The 22,553-nt window shown below is 44.7% G+C and overlaps 1 protein-coding gene across 10 annotated transcripts in view; it reads left to right on the plus strand.

Moving 5' to 3' along the window:
- Window positions 1-6,214: 6,214 nt before the first annotated feature.
- Window positions 6,215-22,553, plus strand: part of REEP3 (receptor accessory protein 3) — a 190,634-nt gene continuing 174,295 nt past the window's right edge. The window contains exons 1-5 of one of the 10 annotated variants that reach the window (XR_011318524.1): window positions 11,602-12,265; window positions 13,447-14,150; window positions 14,274-16,838; window positions 18,039-18,160; window positions 18,429-20,386. Coding sequence is in view for 2 of the 10 variants with exons in the window: in XM_069753632.1 (XP_069609733.1) it covers window positions 6,249-6,406 (158 nt within the window). In the remaining 8 variants the exon portion in view is untranslated. Of the gene's footprint in view, window positions 6,430-11,601; window positions 12,266-13,446; window positions 16,839-18,038; window positions 18,161-18,428; window positions 20,387-22,553 lie in introns of those variants that run through there. The other 9 variants (XR_011318526.1, XR_011318521.1, XR_011318522.1 and 6 more) reach the window with 9 other exon arrangements.

Raw genomic sequence — 22,553 nt, forward strand, 5'->3', positions numbered from 1 at the left:
TGGGCCAGTCCAGGCCTTCAGCTGTGGCATACACGCTCGTCTCAGTTGTGTGTGTTTTCATGGAGACTAGGAAAATGAGCTTCCTTCTCCTCAATCAACACATTTTGCAGTCTACACTGTGTGGTTGTCATACATTAGATTGCTGCTGGTAGGTTCATCTAAAGCCTATGAGGGGTGTCCAGCTGTGGCTTAGGAAAGCTGGAGTTGGTAGTTGTGATTGTGAACTGACAGTGGCATGCAGCACATTACTAGACTACATGAGGTCCGATTTCTGGGACCCCCACTGACCTGAAAATGAAGACGCTGATGTAGTACTGCACGGTGTATGTGAAATAGCAGCGTAGCCCTATTCATGTGAAAAGACATCCATGCACAGATGGATAGAAAAGGGTATGCTCTGCAGGGGAACTTAGAGGGGGCACAATGGTACTTCAGCACTTCGCCCCCTATCCCAGCAATATATCATCACTTTCCACAATAAATATATATACTGTATATATACACATGGGGCTCGCTCACAGGTACAACGCATCCCAATGTTATACTATGGGCAGCGCAAATCTGCATTTTGGCATCAGAAAACAATTGCAGCATGCGAGTGGCCCCAATATTCGGATTACGCACACCCATACAAGTCTATGGGTGTGTGTGAATCATCCACGGACAGAGACAATGGAGAAGATGGAAAAATGAACTTCTCCATCTTCTCCGCACCTGTGATGCGATTCTCTCATGCTAGAGAATCCGATTACACGAACATGACACTCTGGGCTGACTGTGACAGAGTTTGATCGGGGTGTCATTAGCATAATGGGCCCCAATTCTCTCGCATGTGAGAATCAGCGGCCGTGTGACCCCGGCCATACAGAGAAGTACGGACTGATTGTAGGAGAAAGTATTCATATTTACGTTGAGCCATAGAACTATCAGCTGTGTAGAATCAGGATTCTTCTATTAGCTGTAGAAGGAAAGATAAAGGCAAAGACTTGTATGTTTTTACAAATCTATTTGCTGTACCCTCATCAATACACCATAAGTGGCTGTGCATTCTGTTTAAAGGGAAGTACTGCAGTGCGCAGGCGCCGGGCCTCTCTGACCTTTCCCGCGCCTGCGCACTGCAGTACTGTCCTCTGCCCTCAACAGGGCAGACAAAGTACGCCTGCGCCGGAGCCGTGGCTGAAGATCAGAAGAGGACGTCATGGAAAGAAGATAGGAGGCGCCGCAGCGGACCGGAGACGCCCATCCGACCTGACCAGCAGCGGGACCGCCCCTGGGTGAGTATAATCTAACGTCTTTTTCTCCTTTTTCAGGTTACAACGGGGGCTTATCTACAGCATTACAGAATGCTGTAGATAAGCCCCTGATGCCGGTGGGCTTACCTCACCCCGGATTTTCGGGGTGACAGGTTCCCTTTAAACCTTGCTCCAAAAAACATACTGATAAGGATTTCACATCAGCATATGTCAGCCAAAACCAGGAGTGGAACAATCAGAGGAAAGTTATAATAGAAACACGTCACCACTTCTGTATTTATCACCCACTCCTGGTTTTGGCTACAAATACTGAGGTAAAATACTGACCAAATACTGAACCAGAGATAGTGATCAATAGGGAAGGATATATCATTATTAATTACGAAAGCTGCCTAATATAGCACCATACAATTCACCATTTTGCTGCGTTTATTAATTCTCATCTAGGTCCACAAGTGCACTGGTGGGCATACAGTATTACAGTATTAGTGCATTGGTGGGCATACAGTATTAGTAAGAAGAAAAATAAGCCAGCTCACCCGTGATGCATAAACCAATCTTCGGGAGCGCGGACCCGCTGCGTCCAGGCGTATAAAGTCAAAAAAAGAAAGGAATGTCCAGCTTCACCGAATCTGTAAAAAAAAAGAGTTTTCTTTATTCACAAACTTTAAACATATGTGAAAGGGGCTGGCTGAATACGCATTTCAAAAGCTACGCTAGCCCCCTTTTCTATCAATGCATACACTGTGATGGAGATGGGGACTATCTCAATATTTGAAAAAAACTACCAGCCTGCCCCACTGCTGCAATCAACATGGAGTAAAAGTCCAACAACGTGTGTGTGATACGAAAAGTTTATTAAATGCAAAAAAGCATTCTAACTTACATAACCTCAATATTAGAAAGTTGGATGGTGAAAACACAGGTGTGTAAATAGATCCTGATTCGACTTTTTAATATTGAGGTTATGTTAGAATTTTTTTTGCACTTAATAAACTTTTCGTATCATACATACGTATGCGTATACGTTGTTAGGGAGTGTCCATTTACTGGAGGCATTTGGCCATGATATATGTAATTAGTAAATAATGGTTCCAGGTCGGATGATATTGATCCCATTGATACACAAGACTGCTCCCTTTAAGGTTCCGTTCACATGTCCAGTTTTTATTTCCGTTCTTTGATCCTTTTGTGGAACATAAAACTAGAAATAAAGCATTCTACAGGACTCGTTCACCGTTTGTCTCAGTTCCTTCTGCTTTTTTACTCTCTAACGGATAACGGATGGCAGACAAAGCTGCATACATTTATTATTATGACTTATTTATATAGCACCATTAATTCCATGGTGCTGTACATTTGACGGGGTTACATCAAAATACAAATATCACTTACAGTAAACTAAAAATTACAGACTGATACAGAGGGGCGAGGACCCTGCCCTTGCGCTTACATTCTACAGGATTATGGGGAAGGAGACAGTAGGTCGGGGGCTGTGGTAGCTCCGATGGTGTTGAGGGGGCCGTGCGGTCATTACAGGTTGTAAACTTCTTTGAAGAGGAGGGTTTTCAGGTTTCTTTTGAAGGATCCAAGTGTGGTGGATAACCGGATGTGTTGGGGCACAGAATTCCAGAGGATGGGGGATATTCGGGAGAAGTCATAGAGGCGATTGGGTGAGGAGCAAATAAGTGTGGAGAGAAGGAGGTCTTGGGAGGACTTGAGATTACGTGAGGAAAGATATTGAGAGATTAGCATGGATATACAGTTAGGTCCATATATATTTGGACAGAGACAACATTTTTCTAATTTTAGTTATAGACATTGCCACCATGAATTTTAAGCAAAACAATTCCGGTGCAGTTGAAGTTCAGACTTTCAGCTTACATTTGAGGGTATCCACATTAAAATATGATGAAGGGTTTAGGAGTTTCAGCTCCTTAACATGTGCCACCCTGTTTTTAAAAGCACCAAAAGTAATTGGACAGATTCAATAATTTTAAATAAAATGTTCATTTTTAGTACTTGGTTGAAAACCCTTTGTTGGCAATGACTGCCTGAAGTCTTGAACTCAGGGACATCACCAGACTCTGTGTTTCCTCCTTTTTGATGCTCGGCCTTCACTGCGGTGGTTTTCAGTTGCTGTTTGTTTGTGGGCCTTTCTGTCTGAAGTTTAGTCTTTAACAAGTGAAATGCTGCTCAATTGGGTTGAGATCAGGTGACTGACTTGGCCATTCAAGAATATTCCACTTCTTTGCTTTAATAAACTCCTGGGTTGCTTTGGCTTTATGTTTTGGGTCATTGTCCATCTGTAGTATGAAACGGCGACCAATCAGTTTGGCTGCATTTGGCTGGATCTGAGCACACAGTATGGCGGCTCTGAATACCTCAGAATTCATTCTGCTGCTTCTGTCCTGTGTCACATCATCAATAAACACTAGTGACCCAGTGCCACTGGCAGCCATGCATGCCCAAGCCATCACACTGTCTCCGCCGTGTTTTACAGATGATGTGGTATGCTTTGGATCATGAGCTGTACCACGCCTTCGCCATACTTTTCTCTTTCCATCATTCTGGTAGAGGTTGATCTTGGTTTCATCTGTCCAAAGAATGTTCTTCCAGAACTGTGCTGGCTTTTTTAGATGTTTTTTTTAGCAAAGTCCAGTCTAGCCTTTTTATTCTTGATGCTTATGAGTGGCTTGCACCGTGCAGTGAACCCTCTGTATTTACCTTTATGCAGTCTTCTCTTTATGGTAGATTTGGATATTGATACGCCGACCTCCTGGAGAGTGTTGTTCACTTGGTTGGCTGTTGTGAAGGGGTTTCTCTTCGCCCTGGAGATTATTCTGCGATCATCCACCTCTGTTGTATTCCGTGGGCGCCCAGGTCTTTTTGCATTGATGAGTTCACCAGTGCTTGCTTTCTTTCTCAAGATGTGCCAAACTGTAGATTTTGCCACTCCTAATATTGTAGCAATTTCTCGGATGGGTTTTTTCTGTTTTCGCAGCTTAAGGATGGCTTGTTTCACCTGCATGGAGAGCTCCTTTGACCGCATGTTTACTTCACAGCAAAATCTTCCAAATGCAAGCACCACACCTCAAATCAACTCCAGGCCTTTTATCTGCTTAATTAAGAATAACATAACGAAGGGATTGCCCACACCTGTCCATGAAATAGCCTTGGAGTCAATTGTCCAATTACTTTTGGTCCCTTTAAAAACAGGGTGGCACATGTTAAGGAGATGAAACTCCTAAACCCTTCATCCAATTTTAATGTGGATACCCTCAAATGAAAGCTGAAAGTCTGATCTTCATCTGCATCTGAATTGTTTTGTTTAAAATTCATTGTGGTAATGTCTATAACCAAAATTAGAAAAATGTTGTCTCTGTCCAAATATATATGGACCTAACTGTATATGGAGGAGACAGGTTATGGATGGCTTTGTAGGTCAGTATTAGTAGTTTGAACTGGATACGCTGGGAAATTGGGAGCCAGTGAAGGGATTTGCAAAGAGGGGAAGCAGGAGTGTAGCGAGGAGAGAGATGAATTAGTCGGGCAGCAGAGTTAAGGATGGACTGGAGGGGTGTGAGAGTGTTAGAAGGTAGGCCACAAAGGAGGATGTTGCAGTAGTCGAGGCGGGAGATGATGAGGGAATGCACAAGCATTTTGGTAGAGAGAAAGGACGGATTATGGAAATATTTTTGAGCTGGAGGCGACATGAGGTGGCGAGAGCTTGGATGTGCGGTTTGAAAGACAGGGCAGAGTCCAGGGTTAATCCGAGGTAGCGGATTACTGGGACAGGGGAACGTGCAATTTCATTTATTGTGATAGATAGATCAGGTAGGGAAGATGTGCGAGATGGAGGAAAGACAATTATTTCAGATTTGTCCACATTGAGTTTGAGGAAGTTAGAGGAGAAAGAGGATATGGCTGATAGACACTCTGGGATTCTGGAGAGCAGAGAGGTGACATCTGGGCCAGAGAGGTAGATCTGAGTGTCACCGGCATACAGATGGTACTGGAAGCCATAGGACATTATGAGTTGTCCCAGGCCAAGGGTATAGATTGAGAAGAGGTCCTAGGACAGAGTCTTGAGGGACTCCAACAGAGCGGGGGCGAGATGAAGACGTAGTGTGGGAGTGGGAAACGCTAAATGTGTGGTTGGTGAGGTATGAGGAGATCCAGGATTGGGCAAGGTCTTTGACACCTAAGGATCTGTAGTAGGAGGCAGTGGTCAACTGTGTCGAAGGCAGAGGACAGGTCTAGAAGAAGTATAGAGAATTGTCTGTAAGTTGTTAGTTTGGTCAGGGCAGTCTGAGTGGAATGGTGGGGACAGAAGCCAGATTGTAGGTTATCGAAGAGTGAGTTAGATCAGAGGAAAGTCCACCTGCTGCTGAAGGAGTTTGGAAGCAAATGGGAGCAGCGATATGGGGCGGTAGCTGGGCATAGTGCTCGGGCCAAGGGAAGGCTATTTGAGGATAGGTGTGATTGTGGCATGTGTGGAAGCAGAGGGGAAGGAACCAGAAGTTAGTGATAGGTTGAAGAGATGGGTTAGGGCTGGGATTAGTGTGGTGCTGAGGTTGGGAGGGGGGGATGGGGGTAAAGTGCACAAGTGGTGAGGTGTGATTTGGAGAGAGGATGAACAAGCTGTCCTTCAGTGATTTTATCACATTTCTACATTTCCATGTGACCGTCCATTGCAGAAGAGATCGCACTATATTCTACTCATAGCAGGAGTTGGATATAGATATACGTGACAAGTGCTACCTGGGGCATGCTGGGAGTTGTAGTCCCCCGGATCTCCTGGCAGCTCCCAGGCCCTATCACTCAGCGCTCTGCTCCTCCTCACTGTGCGGGCAGCGGGCCAGGAATGCCTCCAACAGCCAATCAGGAAGCAGAGTAGGGCGCAGAGGGGCGTGGTTTATCCGGTTCCCTTTTTTTTTTTTTTTTTTTTTTGCTCCTCCTTTTTGAAGCCGGAGAATTCGGGATCGGTGACGTATGATAGGTGCACGGGACCGGACGGCCACAAGAGCGGCGGCGGTACACCGAGCAAGCGCGGACTGCTCCGGGAGCCTGCAGTGCACGGGGGAGGGGGCGCAGCCTGCGCAGAGAGCGGATCCCGGGCGGTGCCAGCAAGATGGTGTCGTGGATGATCTGTAAGGCCGTGGTGTAAGTCATGGTGCGGACGTGCGCGGATCTCTGTGCGCGGATCTCTGTGCCGGGATCTCTGTGCCCGGATCACTGTGCCCTCCATCTGTCGGTGTGTCTGTCTGTGGCTGCCCGCCATAGTGTGCTCCGGTAATTCGTGGTTTGCCTTTCTGCAGTCCGTCCATCGTTTCATTGTAGTTCTCCTCTCCGGTGACAGACTGCAGAATGGCAATGCCCGTACCCACCGGCAGTCACGGCGCCCATGGGACTATACTGAGGTCTGTCATTAGAGCCGCTCTATGTTTCCGTCTGATTTCATTGTTATATTGTCGCAGGTGTGAACAGGATCCTATGCTGGATATGGGGAACGTGGCGACTTACCTGGCAAAGTAAAAAAACGGCGATGATCATTGGATCGTCCGCAGCGGCCCCATAATGTCTCATAACGTTTATTATGTTGGGTGATAATGGTGGAAACGTGTGTGGTGTAGGCCTCGGCCGGACGCCCCTGGGGCACGTACCCCACGGCCTGCGGAGCCCACTGGTGAAACAATATTACATGTCAGTCCCCGGTGCGTGTATTCCTGCGTGATCCCGGGGCACAGGCTCCTATTCCAGTCTATGGGGCAGAGCGTGTCTGATCCAATATGGGTCTGTGAGAATCGCCGGCAGCACTCGGATGGTGGCAGGGTACAGTCCGAGTGCTGCCTGTGAGTAACATTATGGGGCATAGTAGATATTTGCAGGTGCGTGGTGGTGTTTTTGTTTTTTTCCTTTTTTTTAATAAAAATTTTCTGATGGTAAAAACTGCCACTGACCAATTACTGATGAGACTGATCCGACACCTTGAGGAAGGACGGTCCCCGTGATTCCTACCGGGACAGTCACTGACGTCTGGATGAGGCCAAAACGTGACCACTATGCTTACTCACGTGATAAATGTCAGCGGCTTCACTTGGTAGAAGTCATGGAAGTTGAAGTGTTAAATATATATATTGTGTCTCCGGTTGTGCTGGGCCTTGTGGTTGCTGTCCGGCCTCTTGTAGTGATCTCTGGATGTGGAGGTAACATGGTGGTATATGTGTGTGGTATTATGGCCTCAGGGATCTCCAACCTGTAACTTTACTGCTGTCACACTACAACTCCCAGCATGGAACAACTACATCCTAATGAGTCATAAGTTGGATTCCGTTCTTGTGCTGATGGCGTCATGTTCTATATGATGGTTGTTTCCCACGCCGTCCGTGGCGGACATGGCTGTGGGTTGGGCCCGCTGCCGCATGGTGGGGAAGCTATTTCTACAAGTTGAATCCTGCTTTTTTATTTATTTATTTATTTTCCCATCTTAATCTTGATTTTTTTGTCTGAAGTTTCTGAATATCGTCTCTGTTCTTCACCTTTATGCTCCTGGTAAATAGGTTCCTCATGTTCAGAAAATCTTAGGATGTCAGCGAATGGCTGCGACCCACAGTATTGACAGGAGATCAACAGTAAAGGGGTCCGTGATCTCTCAGCTGCAGCCCTCTGGGTCTCTTTCGAGGGTCCTACATATGGATGGGGCACCCATTCTAGCCAATGTGCCAGAGTACAAGGCAGATTTTCCAAACAGTCCAATGATTGACATCGTTGCATTTTTACGTCTTTTTTTTTTTCTGCAGGCAGAACCTGCTTTCTTGGCAATAAAGGAGCTGCGTTTTTTTTCCAGTTTTTTTTTTTAAGCAGGTACATTTCTCTTGTGCATGATGATAGTTTAGTGCATAAAAAAATTATGCAACTTCCTTAGGTTTTTCACCAAAAATTGCAGCAAAACCTGATGCCTGCTTTTTTTGCTGCGTTTTTGCACTTCCACCTTGCTTTCTATAGGTGAAAAAAAACACTGAAAGTAACAGGCTGCGATTTTCCAAAATTCAGCAATTTTCCAATTCAGTTAGGAAATATAACCAATGTGTGCATGGGATTCCTCATATCTCACAGCTTTTGCTGATACTGTAAAACGCAGCTTAAAATTTGCATTAAAAAAAGTAGCAAAATCACAATGTGATCATGGCCTTATGATCTGATGTCCCCGATTAGTGCACTCTGCGTCATTGACGTCCATAATTTGTGAAACTAACTGGGCCGAGCTTTCCTACAGCCGTCCGAACTTTAGTTTCTCATTTATGATCTTTCTCTGTCTCCTGGATTTTCACTGATGCCATTTTTTTTAAATAATTTGTTTTGTAGAAACCCCTTCTAGGGTAAGTTCACACAGGGTGTTTTTCCTGATTTTTTTCCTTGCTTTTTTATGCTAATTTTTGGCTGCTTTTTACAGTACCAGCAAAGCCTATGAGATTTCAGAAATCTCGTGCGCACACACATTGGTTTTTTGTGTGATCAGTATTTTGCGCTTTGCTGTGTTTTTTGGATATGGAGCATGTCACTTCTTTCACGTTTTGCTGCATTTTTTTTCTGCGTTTTTCATCCATTGACTTGAATGGGTGGTGAAAAAACTCAGGTATCATTCATTTGCTGCGTTTTGCTGCTGAAAATTCAAGGACATTAGCATGGACAAACCTGCGTTTTTGATGCAGCTTCTTTCCTGCCAAGAAGATCAGGTTTTGCTGCAGAAAAAACAAGCAGCAAAATCGCCCTGTGTGAACTTACCCTTAGACTGTCAGCACGTATCTTCTGCCTTCGACACTCTGGACCATTCCCTCCTGTTACAGATTCTCTCATCTCTTGGTATCACAGACTTGGCCCTATCCTGGATCTCATCATATCTAACAGACTGGACATTCAGTGTCTCCCTCCCCCACACCATCTCCTTATCTCGCCCCGTCTGTTGGTGTTCCCCAAGGCTCAATTCTAGGACCCCTACTCTTCTCCATCTACACCTTCGGCCTGGGACAGCTCATAGAATCCCCACAGTTTACAATATCATCTCTACGCTGATGGCACGCAGATCTACCTATCTGGACCTGACATCACTTCCTTAGGCCAGTCTCACACGTCCAGGTAATTCTGGTACCGGAAAAATCGGTACCGGAATTGTCCGTGTGCCCGTGCGTTTCTGTGGCACACGTGTGCCGACTGGGTACCACACGGAGCATGCAGGAGACAGCACTAGAGATAAGCGCTGTCCCCTGCATCTGGTGCTGAAGCTGCCATTCATATCTTCTCTGCAGCAGCGTTTGCTGTAGAGAAGATATGAAATTTTTTTTTTTCTTTTGTTTCTCGTGTTAAAAATAAAGATCCCTGCGCCCGCCCGCTGTTATTAAAATACTCACCCGGCTCCCTCGCAGTGTCCTGTCCTGGCCGCACCTTCTCCTGTATGAGCGGTCACGTGGGGCCGCCCACTACAGTCATGAATATGCAGCTCCACCCCTACGGGAGGTGGAGCCGCATATTCATGACTGTAATCGGCGGCCCCACGTGACCGCTTACAGGAGAAGCTGCAGCAAGGACAGGACACTGCGAGGGAGCCGGGTGAGTATTTTAATAACAGCGGGCGGGCGCACAGGGGGTGTGAGGGGGGTGGGGACAGGGATCTTTATTTTAAACACGAGAAACAAAAAAAAAAAAAGGATTTTTCAAATCTCTACAGCAAACGCTGCTGCAGAGAAGATATGAATGGTGGCTTCAGCACCACGTGGGGGGGACAGCGCTTACTGTAGCGCTGTCTCCTGCACGGCACACGGACTGCACACGGACCACGTCCGTGTGCGGTATGTGTTTTACACGGACCCATTGACTTTAATGGGTCCGTGTAATCTGTGCGCTCCCACGAACACTGACATGTCTCCGTGTTTTGCACACGGACACACGGTCCGTGAAAACACGCTGACATGTGCAGAGACACATTGATTTCAATGTGTCTACGTGAGTCAGTGTCTCCGGTACGTGAGGAAACTGTCACCTCACGTACCGGAGCCACTGATGTGTGAAACCGGCCTAACTGACCAAAATCCCACAATGTCTGTCTGCTATTTCATCCTTCATTTCTGCTCGTTTTTTAAAACTGAACATGGACAAAACAGAATTCATCATCCTTCCCCCACCTCACTCTATCCCTCCACGCGACCTATCCATCAATGTCAGTGGCTGCTCACTTTCCCCAGTCCCGCAGGCTCGGTGCCTCGAGGTGATCCTTGACTCTGCCCTTTCTTTCAAGCCACATATCCAAGCCCTTGCCTCTTCCTGCCGATTCCAACTCAAAAACATTTCCCGGATCTGTGCATTCCTTGACCATGAAATCACAAAAACACTAGTACATGCCCTTATCATTTCCCGCCTCGACTACTGCAACCTCCTACTCTCTGGCCTCCCCTCTTGCACTCTGGCACCACTCCAATCCATCCTAAACTCTGCTGCCCGACTAATCCACCTGTCTCCCCATTATTCCCCAGCCTCTCCTCTCTGCCAGACCCTTCATTGGCTTCCTATTGCCCTGAGGCTACAGTTCAAAACACTAACAATGACATACAAAGCCATCCACAACCTGTCTCCTCCATACATCTGTGACATGGTCTCCCTATACCTACCTATACGCAACCTTCGATCCTCTCATGATCTCCTTCTCTACTCCCCTCTTATCTCTTCCTCCCACAACCGCATGCAAGACTTCTCCCGTGCTTCCGCTATTCTCTGGAACTCTCTACCCCAACACATCAGGCTCTCACCTACCACGGAAACCTTCAAAAGGAACCTGAAGACCCACCTCTTCCGACAAGCCTACAACCTGCAGTGATCCTCTGTCTGCTGAACCGCCGCACGACCAGCTCTACCCTCTCTGAGTGTATCCTCACCCATCCCGTGTAGACTGTGAGCCCTTGCGGGCAGGGTCCTCTCTCCTCCTGTACTTGTGTGTGCCTTGTTTTACTCATGTTTATTGCACTTGTCTATATTTGCCCCATTCACATGTAAAGCGCCATGGAATAAATGGCACTATAAAAATGAATAATAATTTGTGGCCGATTTTATGGTCGTGTTCTATATCTAGAATCCTTGTTGGGTGGAGGCTCTGTAATTGCAGTACCCATTGTTGATAAGCTAGCGTTCTACTGAGCGGAGTCACTATATAAACTTGCGATAAGCTTCTTTATTGCTTTATTTTCTGCCAATTTAAAATGCTTGGAAAAAATATTTTTTTTGAATTAATTTTTCCCTTTCGCCACGACAGCACCCCACTGGAGAGAGGGATCCGCCCCGCAGGAACAGGAAACCTACCGAGAAATAAAAGGGGGCGGTCCGCCTCTCCTCCTCAGTTTAGGTTTCCTGTTCCTGCGGGAACAATCCAGGAACGACAGGACTACAGGACATACCTGGGCTAGCATGCCGCCTGCGCGGTATCCTTGAGAACGGCAGGGGCTGCAGCTCAGAAGCAGCGTCGGGGGAGTTCCGTTAGACGGCTCCCTCCTCAGCTGGTGGATGGAGCAGACGGCCGGGTCCGGGGAGGGCCGCCCGGCGTCTTCTCCGGCGTGCGGTGCGGCAAGGAGCCGGGTAAGAGAATCTCCATTGCGGTCCGGCGCTGAATCCCGGACCGCGCATGCGCCGACCGCCGCAATACTGGCTACCCCGGAACTGAAGGAGTCACTTCCGGAGCGCCTAGGCCGGATCTGGGGCGGGGGAGCCAGCGGCAACCCGCGCATGCGCATTGCGCAGCGGGGAAAAAAAAAAAAAGAGGAAAAAGGGCGCACTATTTAAAAACGCCCAGAAACAATAATGCGGCGATGCAGAGATGTCATCCCCAGGTGCCATGGACCCCACAGCTGGAGATCCAGTGCCCCCCACCAAAGATCACACCAAAGGATCCTCGGAGTCCGCTCGTAAGAGTGACGGTTCCAGAACAGGATCTCGGCCTTCTGATCCGGTACTATTCGCTTCACTGGGTGAGTGTTTAAACTCTGCCTATTAAGCTGACGCTGTCTCCCTATTTCTCTCTCTTTTCTCTCTCTCTCGCTACTTATTACGCCCAGTCTAAAAAACGACAAAAGTCCAAGCATAAGGAATGTGCCTTGTGTAGCCAGCCCCTTCCGGACTCATACCCCAAAAAACTGTGCAAAGACTGTTTCAAGGAAACAACTCAGGGAGCGACAGTGTCCGTTACGGACTTACGGGACATTATTAGAGAGGAGCTTAAAAATATGACCCAGGAAAAACCGCGTAAAGCTAAGTCCAAAACACCAACACTTATGTCAGACAACGAAAGTGACCAGACGGTACTGTCAGAAGCCTCCCTATCATCATCATCATCATCATCATCTTCCTCAGAAATCGAGGGGCGTTCATGTTTCCCCTTAGACAGTGTGGACAACTTGGTAAAATCAATCCGCAATACCATGGGGTGTGAGGAGGTAAAGGGTGCGCAAACCACGCAGGAAATTATCTTTGCGGGTTTGGCAGAGAGAAAGAGGAGATGTTTTCCGGTTATACCAGCGGTGAAAGCATTAATTAAAAGAGAGTGGGAGAAGCAGGATCAAAGAAGCTTTTTGCCCTCCGCGTCTAAACGTAAATATCCGTTTAGTGATGAGGAGCTCCTTACATGGACCAAAGTGCCTAAGGTCGATGCAGCCGTAGCTTCTACCTCCAAGCAATCCACTCTGCCTGTGGAGGATGCGGGACTTCTGGTCGATCCATTAGATCGCAAAGCTGAATCATCCCTTAAGCGATCTTGGGAGGCGGCTACAGGAATTTTTAAACCTGCAGTAGCCAGCACCTGCGCTGCCCGGTCAATGATCATTTGGATTGATCAGTTGGACCAGCAGATCGAAAATAAAGTTTCGAGAGAGAAACTTAGAGCGGCCATCCCCTTAATACGTGGAGCAGCAGCTTTTATGGCGGACGCATCTGCCGACTCGCTTCGGTTAGCAGCGAGATCCGCAGGTCTTGTGAACAATGCAAGACGCGCATTTTGGATGAAAAGTTGGAAAGGGGACGCGCAGTCTAAATCCAAAATATGCGCAATCTCATGCGAGGGTGAGTACCTCTTTGGCAAGACCTTAGATGAGATACTCAAAAAGGCAAAGGACAGGAAGAAAGCTTTCCCTGATTCCTCTATTCCCTTTTACAGGAGAGCCTTTAAGAGGAGACCGTTTGGTAAAAGGAGGCAAACGGATAGGTCTACAACATGGACTGCTAAAGAGGACAGGCAAAGAGGTACCATGTTTAGAAGACCCAACCCCCCAAAAGACAATAAATTCTGAGGATATACCAGTAGGGGGCAGACTGAAATTTTTCGCCACACAATGGGAAAAAGTAACATCTAGCTCGTGGGTTTTAAACATCATCCGAGATGGAATTAAACTACAATTCTCTCGTGTTCCCCACGAGTCATATATTATAACATCCCTCAGCTCGCCCGCACAACAGCAGGCTCTAGAGCTAGAAATTCAAACCCTATTATCAAAGCGGGTTTTAGTTCAAGTCCCCGAGGGCCAGGAAGGCAGAGGATTCTACTCTCCCTTATTCCTGATTTCTAAACCCGACGGTTCTTTCAGGACCATCATAAACCTTAAAAAGCTCAATTCATTTGTTAAAAACCATACATTTAAGATGGAATCCATTAGATCCACTATAAAACTCCTCTTTCCAAACTGTATGATGGGGGGCATTGATTTGAAAGATGCTTATTATCATCTCCCTATCCATGACAGATACCAAAAGTACCTCAGAGTAGCAGTGACAATCAACGGCGAGATTCATCATTTCCAATATACAGCCATGCCCTTCGGCCTTTCAACAGCACCGAGGATCTTTACCAAGATAATGCTAGAGGTGATGGCCTACCTTCGCCAAAAAGAAACCTTAATTGTTCCCTATCTGGATGACTTTTTGGTCATTGGAAATTCAGTTACTCAATGTGCTGATCGTTTGGCTCATGCAATTTCCTCTCTACAGGATTTAGGCTGGATAATCAATACCAACAAATCCAGACTCACTCCGCTATCCTGCCAGGTGTTCTTGGGGTTCCATCTAGACTCCGTATCTCAAAAGTGTCTCCTGCCTCAGGTAAAAATACTACTGATCAAACACAAAGTCCTAGCGGCGATAAACAATCCACGTATATCCCTAAGACAAGCTATGTCCTTACTAGGATCTCTTATCTCTTGTATACCTGCGGTAAAATGGGCTCAACATCATACCCGTACACTGCAACACCAGATTTTACAAGAAGATAGACGGTTATCTGGTCACCTAAATGTGAAAATAACCTTATCTCAGGAAGTTTTAACTTCCTTAACGTGGTGGCTGAATTCAGACCATTTAATGAGTGGTGTTCCATGGATAATAACACCATCTCATACCATAACCACGGACGCCAGTCCTCATGGATGGGGCGCTCATATGGGGAATGATTTTTGCCAAGGGCTTTGGAACATGGAGGAAAGCTGCTATTCCTCTAATGTTAAAGAATTAAATGCAGTAAAATACGCCTTATGCCATTTTCTCCCACAGCTACGACGGAAAGACGTCAGAATCCTTTCCAACAACACCACCACAGTGGCGTATCTAAACAGGCAAGGAGGCACGCGATCAGAGACTCTGATGTCTTCTGCTACAGAAATCCTGAATCTAGCAGAAAGTCACCTAACATCCCTTACTGCACTGCACATAAGAGGGGAAAACAACCAGCAGGCAGACTTCTTAAGTCGACACACCTTGAAACAAGGAGAGTGGTGCCTAAACCAGCAGATTTTTCGGGATATAGTATCCCTATGGGGTCAACCTCAAGTAGATCTCTTCGCCACAAGAAGAAACAAAAAAGTCCGGAAATTTGCCTCCCTATCTCTAGCGGATCATCCGGACATTCTGGACGCTCTCCAAGCCCCTTGGCAGTTCAGTCTAGCATATGCTTTTCCGCCGATCATACTGCTGCCCCAAGTCATTCGCAAAATCAGAACCGAAGGAGCGAGGGTGATACTAATAGCTCCATTCTGGCCCAAGAGACCATGGTTCTCGTGGCTGCAAACCATGTCGGTCTCAGATCCTTGGGTCCTCCCCTCAACACCCAATCTTCTCTTCCAGGGTCCGTTTTTCCACCCTCAAGTGGACAGTCTACATCTCACGGCCTGGAATTTGAGAGGCAGATGCTAAAATCAAGGGGGTTCTCGGAGGGATTGATAAACACGCTCCTCCAGAGTAGAAAACCTTCCACTACAAAAATTTACACAAAAATATGGAAGAAATTCCTACAATTCCATACATCTTCAAACACCTCAGAAATTCCGATACAGTCTATCCTGGAATTTCTTCAAAAAGGGAGAGAACTAGGTTTAACTGCAAACACCTTAAAAGTTCATGTTTCAGCACTAGGAGCTCTCTATGGCCATAACATTGCGGGGAATAGATGGGTATCCCGATTTATTACAGCCTGTGAACGGATAAATCCAGTTAATATACCTAGAGTTCCTCCCTGGGATCTAAACTTAGTTTTACGAGCCCTAACAGACTCTCCATTCGAACCAATAGATTCAATACCAATCAAGATCCTATCACTAAAAACGGCCCTCTTGGTAGCACTGACTTCAGCCAGGAGAATCAGTGACATCCAAGCACTCTCTATAGATCCACCTTTCCTGCTAACTTTTCAGGATAAGTTGGTCCTTAAACCAGACCCTTCCTACCTTCCCAAAGTAGCTAAGACATTCCATAGGTCTCAGGAAATAATCTTGCCCACTTTCTTCAGTAATCCTTCCACTCCTGAAGAACAAAAGTACCACACTCTAGATGTTAAAAGAGTAGTGTTAAAGTACATTGAAAGAACCTGTAGCTGGCGACAGTGTAGGGCTCTGTTTATTTCCTTCCAGGGTCACAAGAAGGGTCATGGAATAACGAAAAGCACGTTATCCCGGTGGATCAGAGTCTATCAGACTGGCCTATTCCGCGAGTAAAGAAAACCCTCCGGAAGGCATAACAGCGCACTCTACCAGAGCTATGGCATCCTCCTGGGCAGAAAGGGGAGAGGTCCCAATTGAGACTATATGTAAGGCGGCAACTTGGTCAAATCCCTCTACATTCTATAATCACTATAGGCCTGACCTATCGTCAACTTCTGACCTAGACTTTGGCAGGACTGTCCTCAGCACGGTGGTCCCCCCCTAGGTGATGGTCTCTGTAAGATCTCCAGTGGGGTGCTGTCGTGGCGAAAGGGAAAAAGCCGGATTACTCACCGGTAATACTCTTTTAGTGAGTCCACTACAGCACCCTCTTATATCCCTCCCTATATTAATATAGTACTTACTATTGAGTAAAATTCTTTTAATCATATATGAGCAAATAAGTTTGAAAATGAAATAAATTATATTTGCCTAATACTGGCGGTCCTCCGGGTACTCTGAAATCAAAACTGAGGAGGAGAGGCGGACCGCCCCCTTTTATTTCTCGGTAGGTTTCCTGTTCCTGCGGGGCGGATCCCTCTCTCCAGTGGGGTGCTGTCGTGGACTCACTAAAAGAGTATTACCGGTGAGTAATCCGGCTTTTTAAAACCTGACCAGGTTCTTATTGTGTTTTTCATGTGTTTTTTTTTTTTTTTTCTTTTCTGGGAAGTATTTTTTTAATTGTGTTTTTTACATTACAAAACCTGTGATTGAAAGATCAAGTGATTTGTAATGTAAAAATTGCCACAAAACTTCATCACAATGAACTGACGTCGGCGGGAACAAATTGCCACAACGTGCTCTTCAAAATGTAAAAACAGCCATCAAAGTGCCACGTACAAATGTCGTTTATTTTAGGCCTCGTTCAGACTTCCATGTTGCACTTATGTGCCACACGTACACATTAAAACCTCCCCTGCTCATCACAAGTCTATATTTTTTTCTCTGCAGCACGGATGATAAGAGCCAAAGAAGCGCGGCGGATGCTGTTTTCAAATTGCTGGGCAATTTTGAGTTTTGGCACCCTCCAAAGATTTTCTATTGGGTTCAGCTCTGGAGACTGTCTAGGCACTCCAGGACCTTGAAATGCTTCTTACGGAGCTACTCCTTAGTTACCCTAGCTGTGAGTTTAAAGTCATTGTCATGCTGGAACACACATCCACGACCCATCTTCAGTGCTTACTGAAGAAAGGGGGTTGTTGGCCAATATCCAGCGATACATGACCTCGTTCATTTTCCCTTCAATACGGTGTAGTCGTCCTATCCTCTTTGCAGAAAAACACCCCCAAAGTATTATGTTTCCCCTACCATGCTTCACGGTGGGGATGATGTTCTTGGGGTTGTACTTGTCATTCTTACTATCCAAACACAACGAGTGGAATTGATACCAAAAAGTTCTATTTTGATCTCATCTGACCATTTGACCTTCCCCATGCCACTTCTGGATCATTCAGATGGTCATTGTTGAACTTCAAAACGGGCCTGGACAAGTACTGGTGTGAGCAGGGGGACGTTGTGTGCCCTGCAGGATTTTAATCAATGGTGGTGTAGTGTATTCCTAACGGTAATGTTTGAGACTGTGGTCCCAGCTCTCTTCAGGTCCTCCTGTGTTGTTGTGATCTGATTCCTGACCTTTCTTAGAATCATCTTTGCCCAACGAGACAAGATCTTGCATGATACCCCAGACTGAGAAAAATTGACAGTCATCTTGTGTTTCTTCCGTTTTCTAATAATTGTGCCAACTGTTGTTCCCTTCTCACTAAGCTGCTTGTCTATTGTTCTGTAGCCCATCCAAGCCTTGTGCAGGTCTGGAATATTGGTCCCTGGTGTCCTTAGAAGACGTTTTGGTCTTGGCCGTGGTGGAGAGGTTGGAGTGTGATTGTTTGTGGACAAGTGTCTTTTATACAGGTAACTAGTTTAGTTTAAACCGATGCAATTAATACTTGTAATGAGTGCAGAGTAGGAGGGCTTCCTAAAGAAAAACTAACATGTCTGTGAGAGCCAGAATTCTTGCTGGTTGATAGGCGACCAAATACTTATTTCATGCAATAAAATGCAAATTCTATAAAATTCATACAATGTGATTCTCTGGATTATATTTTTTTAGATTTTGTCTCTCACAGTTGAAGTGTACCTACGATAAAAATTACAGACCTCTCCATTTATTTTTTTGTAGGTGGGAAAACTTGCAAAATCGGCAGTATATCAAATACATATTTCCCCATTGTATATGCTTCGGCTTTTGAGTGTCATTTAACCACTTCAGGTTTCCAAAGACGCCAAAGCGACTAAAAGAAGTGAGCGGATCATTCTTCAGACGGCTTCTGCTCTCAAGACGTCTTATACTTTTTAAGAGGAGGCAATGGGAAGGCTGAAAAGACTCCCGGGATTCTTTGTGTCTTGCCTACATTTTTCAAACCCTTGCAGTTTCTTGATTGTTGAATATAATAAAGAAAAAAATAAACTAAAAGATTCCTAAGGGAGAAATAACACTCTGGCGTTTCCTGAAACGTCTTCCTCTTGAAAAACGGAGTGGGTGCACATAACCTTAGAGGACCCTTCTGAGGTCCCAAACTCAATGACCAAAGTTCTTATTTCTTTTATGCCTTTTGTAGTCTACAAGCTTTGACCTTGTTAATAAGTGCGATCAGTCAGTTATCCTCCTACATGTTTTGTCCCATTGTTATCTTGCTGTGTCTCCACCTGTGATGATAAACATTGCAGAGTTCATTCACCCCGGGTTTTATATGTAGCAAAACTGGCAGCTATTGTTCAGCTGTGCTGTCGCCTTGTTGCTGACACGAGCAGGTGCGTGCTGTGACATCGAGCATTTGCTGCTGGGTGTTCAAAGTTGACATCTGATGAAAACTAGGGGTGAAATAGTTTGGACGGTGCTAGTGGCTACCAGCTTAAGAATAGATCATTGATATTTTTGGAAGGGTAAATCACTGTGAACTTCCTAACAACGGTTGTCAGCTGCGTCATTAAGTTTGTAAATGAGCTTTCCTGCAAATATAAGGTATGGAGTCTTTGTGCCATGTAGCTTTATTTAGGGTATGGTGGGGTTGGCTGCCGCCATGAGTAAATTGTCCTTTTCAGGCAAGAACAGACTACTTCTAGTCTATCAGTAATGGTAGTTAAAGAGCACCGATCTGGAGCTGCCCTTTCTATATAAACAGTGCGCCAGATAGGTGATTTGTCTAAAAATTATCCAGTAACAAACCATTCAGATAGTCCTGATGTTACCTGAAATGGCCTTTCTAGGGTGTTGGATCCTAACATGGACACAGATCTTGCTCTTTCACTAACCCAGCGCTGCCGCTAACTTTATTGAGCTGTTACTGAGCACCATCATCCCTGTGTCAGATGAGACTCAAAGCTATAACATAGCTATTTTTTTTTAATATGCATTGCTATTCCTTAACATAGGAGACTGTAAATTGTCTTGTAAATTATTTACTGCTGCTGTGTTAAAAAAAAAAAAAAAAACTGACTGCGTATGGCAATTTTTTTAAATTTTTTTTATACGGTCATGTGAGTTTCTCCTTGGGGTGCTATCAGTACCGCTCCTGAGCGGTTTTGTTGCTGGATTATTTTAGGACAATTCACCAGTCTGGTGCTGTTCAATGTTTTATCAAATGTACAAGCCAGATTCATGATGGCTTTCCCTTAAAGAGTACCTAGTATTTAAAAACGTTTTTTTTGTTTGTTTTTTACAGCTTTTTCCATATTGCCATCTGTATGAGCAATAATAAAAAAAAATAGAAATCTTACAATTTTCACCCTCACCACTGGAGATTTTTTAGACTCTACTTTGTTTCAGGAAACAACACATGCACATTAGCCACAATGAACAGACCCTATCTTTTAAATTGCAGCGGCTAATAAGCCTCTGTAAAGGTTATTATGAAGGGGGGGGGGGGGGGGCAGGGGAGCTTTGGCTTCGTCTATTGTGATTGGTGCATCCAGTGTTATTAGCAGCGGTTACTGTGTATAGAGGTGTTAGCTGTCATTGTAATTGTGTCTCTGATGATATAAGGAGTTTTGCTGAAAACTCTTACTGAATGGAAAATGATCAATAATTCTAGTCCTATTTTTTTTTCTAATAAATATTCCCCATGTGACTAAATATAATTACCGTAGATTTTTTTTTCTTATATAGATGTCCCACAAAAACCTGATTTAAACAGTTAATTTTCTAATGAGAACTTTCATTTTAAGTTTTGGGGACTTCCATGTAAACAAAGCATGATGTTTGTATACAATAGGTTCTAAAGCTTTTTTAGTATAATTGTATTTCAGTTCATAAAAACTCTCAAGATCTGTGTTTTTTTTTTTTTTTTTTTTCTTCTATCCTCAGTTGTAATCTGTTTAGTTGAATGCTTTGTGAGTTGAACTCATGGATGCGAATGCCTTCTTTGTCCTGATGGTTTTTTTTTTACAATATTAGCTTTACACCTCAATCGTACATGAATCAAGCACTCGTTCTATTTTATGATTTTTCTGGGACAGAACACATACATATTATAAGAACAAGTTACACGGCACTCTATCAATTTGTGAGTAGAGGAGCTCAAGTAGGGTTTCCAGCCCCTTAAATCAAATGTATCAAAAAGCTTGGCACTCAAAATTGCAATTTTGAGTGCCAAGCTTTTTGATACATACATATTATAGTCTCGGAAGCTGTTCACCTGTCTGGTTTTTGGGTTTTTTTTTCGCATCACATGTGCCTGCAAAAAAAATCATGTAGGCACTTCAGTTTTTCATTCTGAGTCACTAATCAAAATTTCCCTTATCAAATTTTCCATGAAAATCACATTCAGCAGTGTGCAGACATTATGCTGTCTGTGATTAACATTGCATTGAATCAGATGAGCTTTGCAATTTATTGATTTCCTTTTTTGATGTGAAAATCACTGATACTGATGTAACTCGGACTTTTTTTTTTTTTTTTCGCTGTGTCAAAAATTACAACTTCTGAATGAAGCCTTAGCCACATTTTTGTTATTTTGATTCCTGGGTATTTACTTTAATAGATAATATTGCAGCAAACTTACCGGTGGGAAGTAGAACAGATCATGCACCATAGACCACATTAACACCTGTGTGTGCATAGTTTATGATTCACGCATCGGCTGTGGCTCCCGGCCAGAACTTGGTAGTGTCGTATATGTATGTATTAGGCTGTCAAGTCCAAGTAGTTCAAATGAAAATGAGAAAGTTTTGTCGTCTTTCCTTGCACTGACCATTCAGTTTAAAAAATTGATTGAATCTGTGTACAGATCTGCCTTCAGTAAGGTATCCCATTACTGCTGCCTATAAAAGTCTATGAAGAGAGTTGTTTTGAGAAAGCTGAAGGGAAACTGGAGCTAAAAGAAATAAACTGCTGAGGCTTCTGGTGCAGAGGGATGCATGCAACATATAATTTATATAATGGCAAGAAAGTGTTATTCCTCAAGGACACACAGGACAGCTTAAGGGTATGTGCACACGTTCAGGTTTTTTTGCGATAAAAACGCATTACAAACTGCAGACTTATGCATCCTATCATTTAGAATGCATTCTGCAATTTTTGTGCACATGATGCGTTTTTCCCCACAAAAAAAACGCATTGCAATAAAAAAAGCAGCAAGTTCATTAATTTTGAGGATTTTTTTGCGTTTTTTCCTCTATTCTATGCATTTGGGAAAAACGCACAAAAAACGCAACCCAAAAACGCAAAAAAAAGCATGCGGATTTCTGGCAGAAATGTCCAGTTTTTGTCAGGAAATTTCTGCTAGAAAATCCTGACGTGTGCACATACCCTAAGGGTATGTGCACACGTTGCGGATTGACCTGCGGAATTTTCCACACAGAATCTGCATCTCTTAGCAGAAACCGCAGGCCAAAATGCTAGCGGATTTCATGCGGAATTGGTGCGGATTACTTGTGGATTTGTTGTAGATTGTCATGCGTTTTTTGTTGTGCGGATTTGCCTTACTCATTGTATAGTGAATTGGTGCAGGAACGTTGCGTAAAGAATTAACATGCTGCGGGGAAAAAAAACGCAGTGATTCCGCACGTTTTTTTCCGCAGCATGTGCACAGAGTTTTTGTATTTCCCATTGATTAACATTGTGTGCACAACGCACTGCAGATTTGAGGTAATTCCGCGCGTCCAAAAAACGCTGCGGATACGCATCAAAATCTGCAACGTGTGCACACAGCCTAAGTTTACTCTGCCCATAAAGGAGAGCAGATCATCCATAGAAATGTCAATCGGCGCTCATTTATGAATAGTTCACATCACTGGTGAACACAGT

Source organism: Ranitomeya imitator, chromosome 2, assembly GCF_032444005.1.
Source record: "Ranitomeya imitator isolate aRanImi1 chromosome 2, aRanImi1.pri, whole genome shotgun sequence".
NCBI classification, from domain to species: domain Eukaryota; kingdom Metazoa; phylum Chordata; class Amphibia; order Anura; family Dendrobatidae; genus Ranitomeya; species Ranitomeya imitator.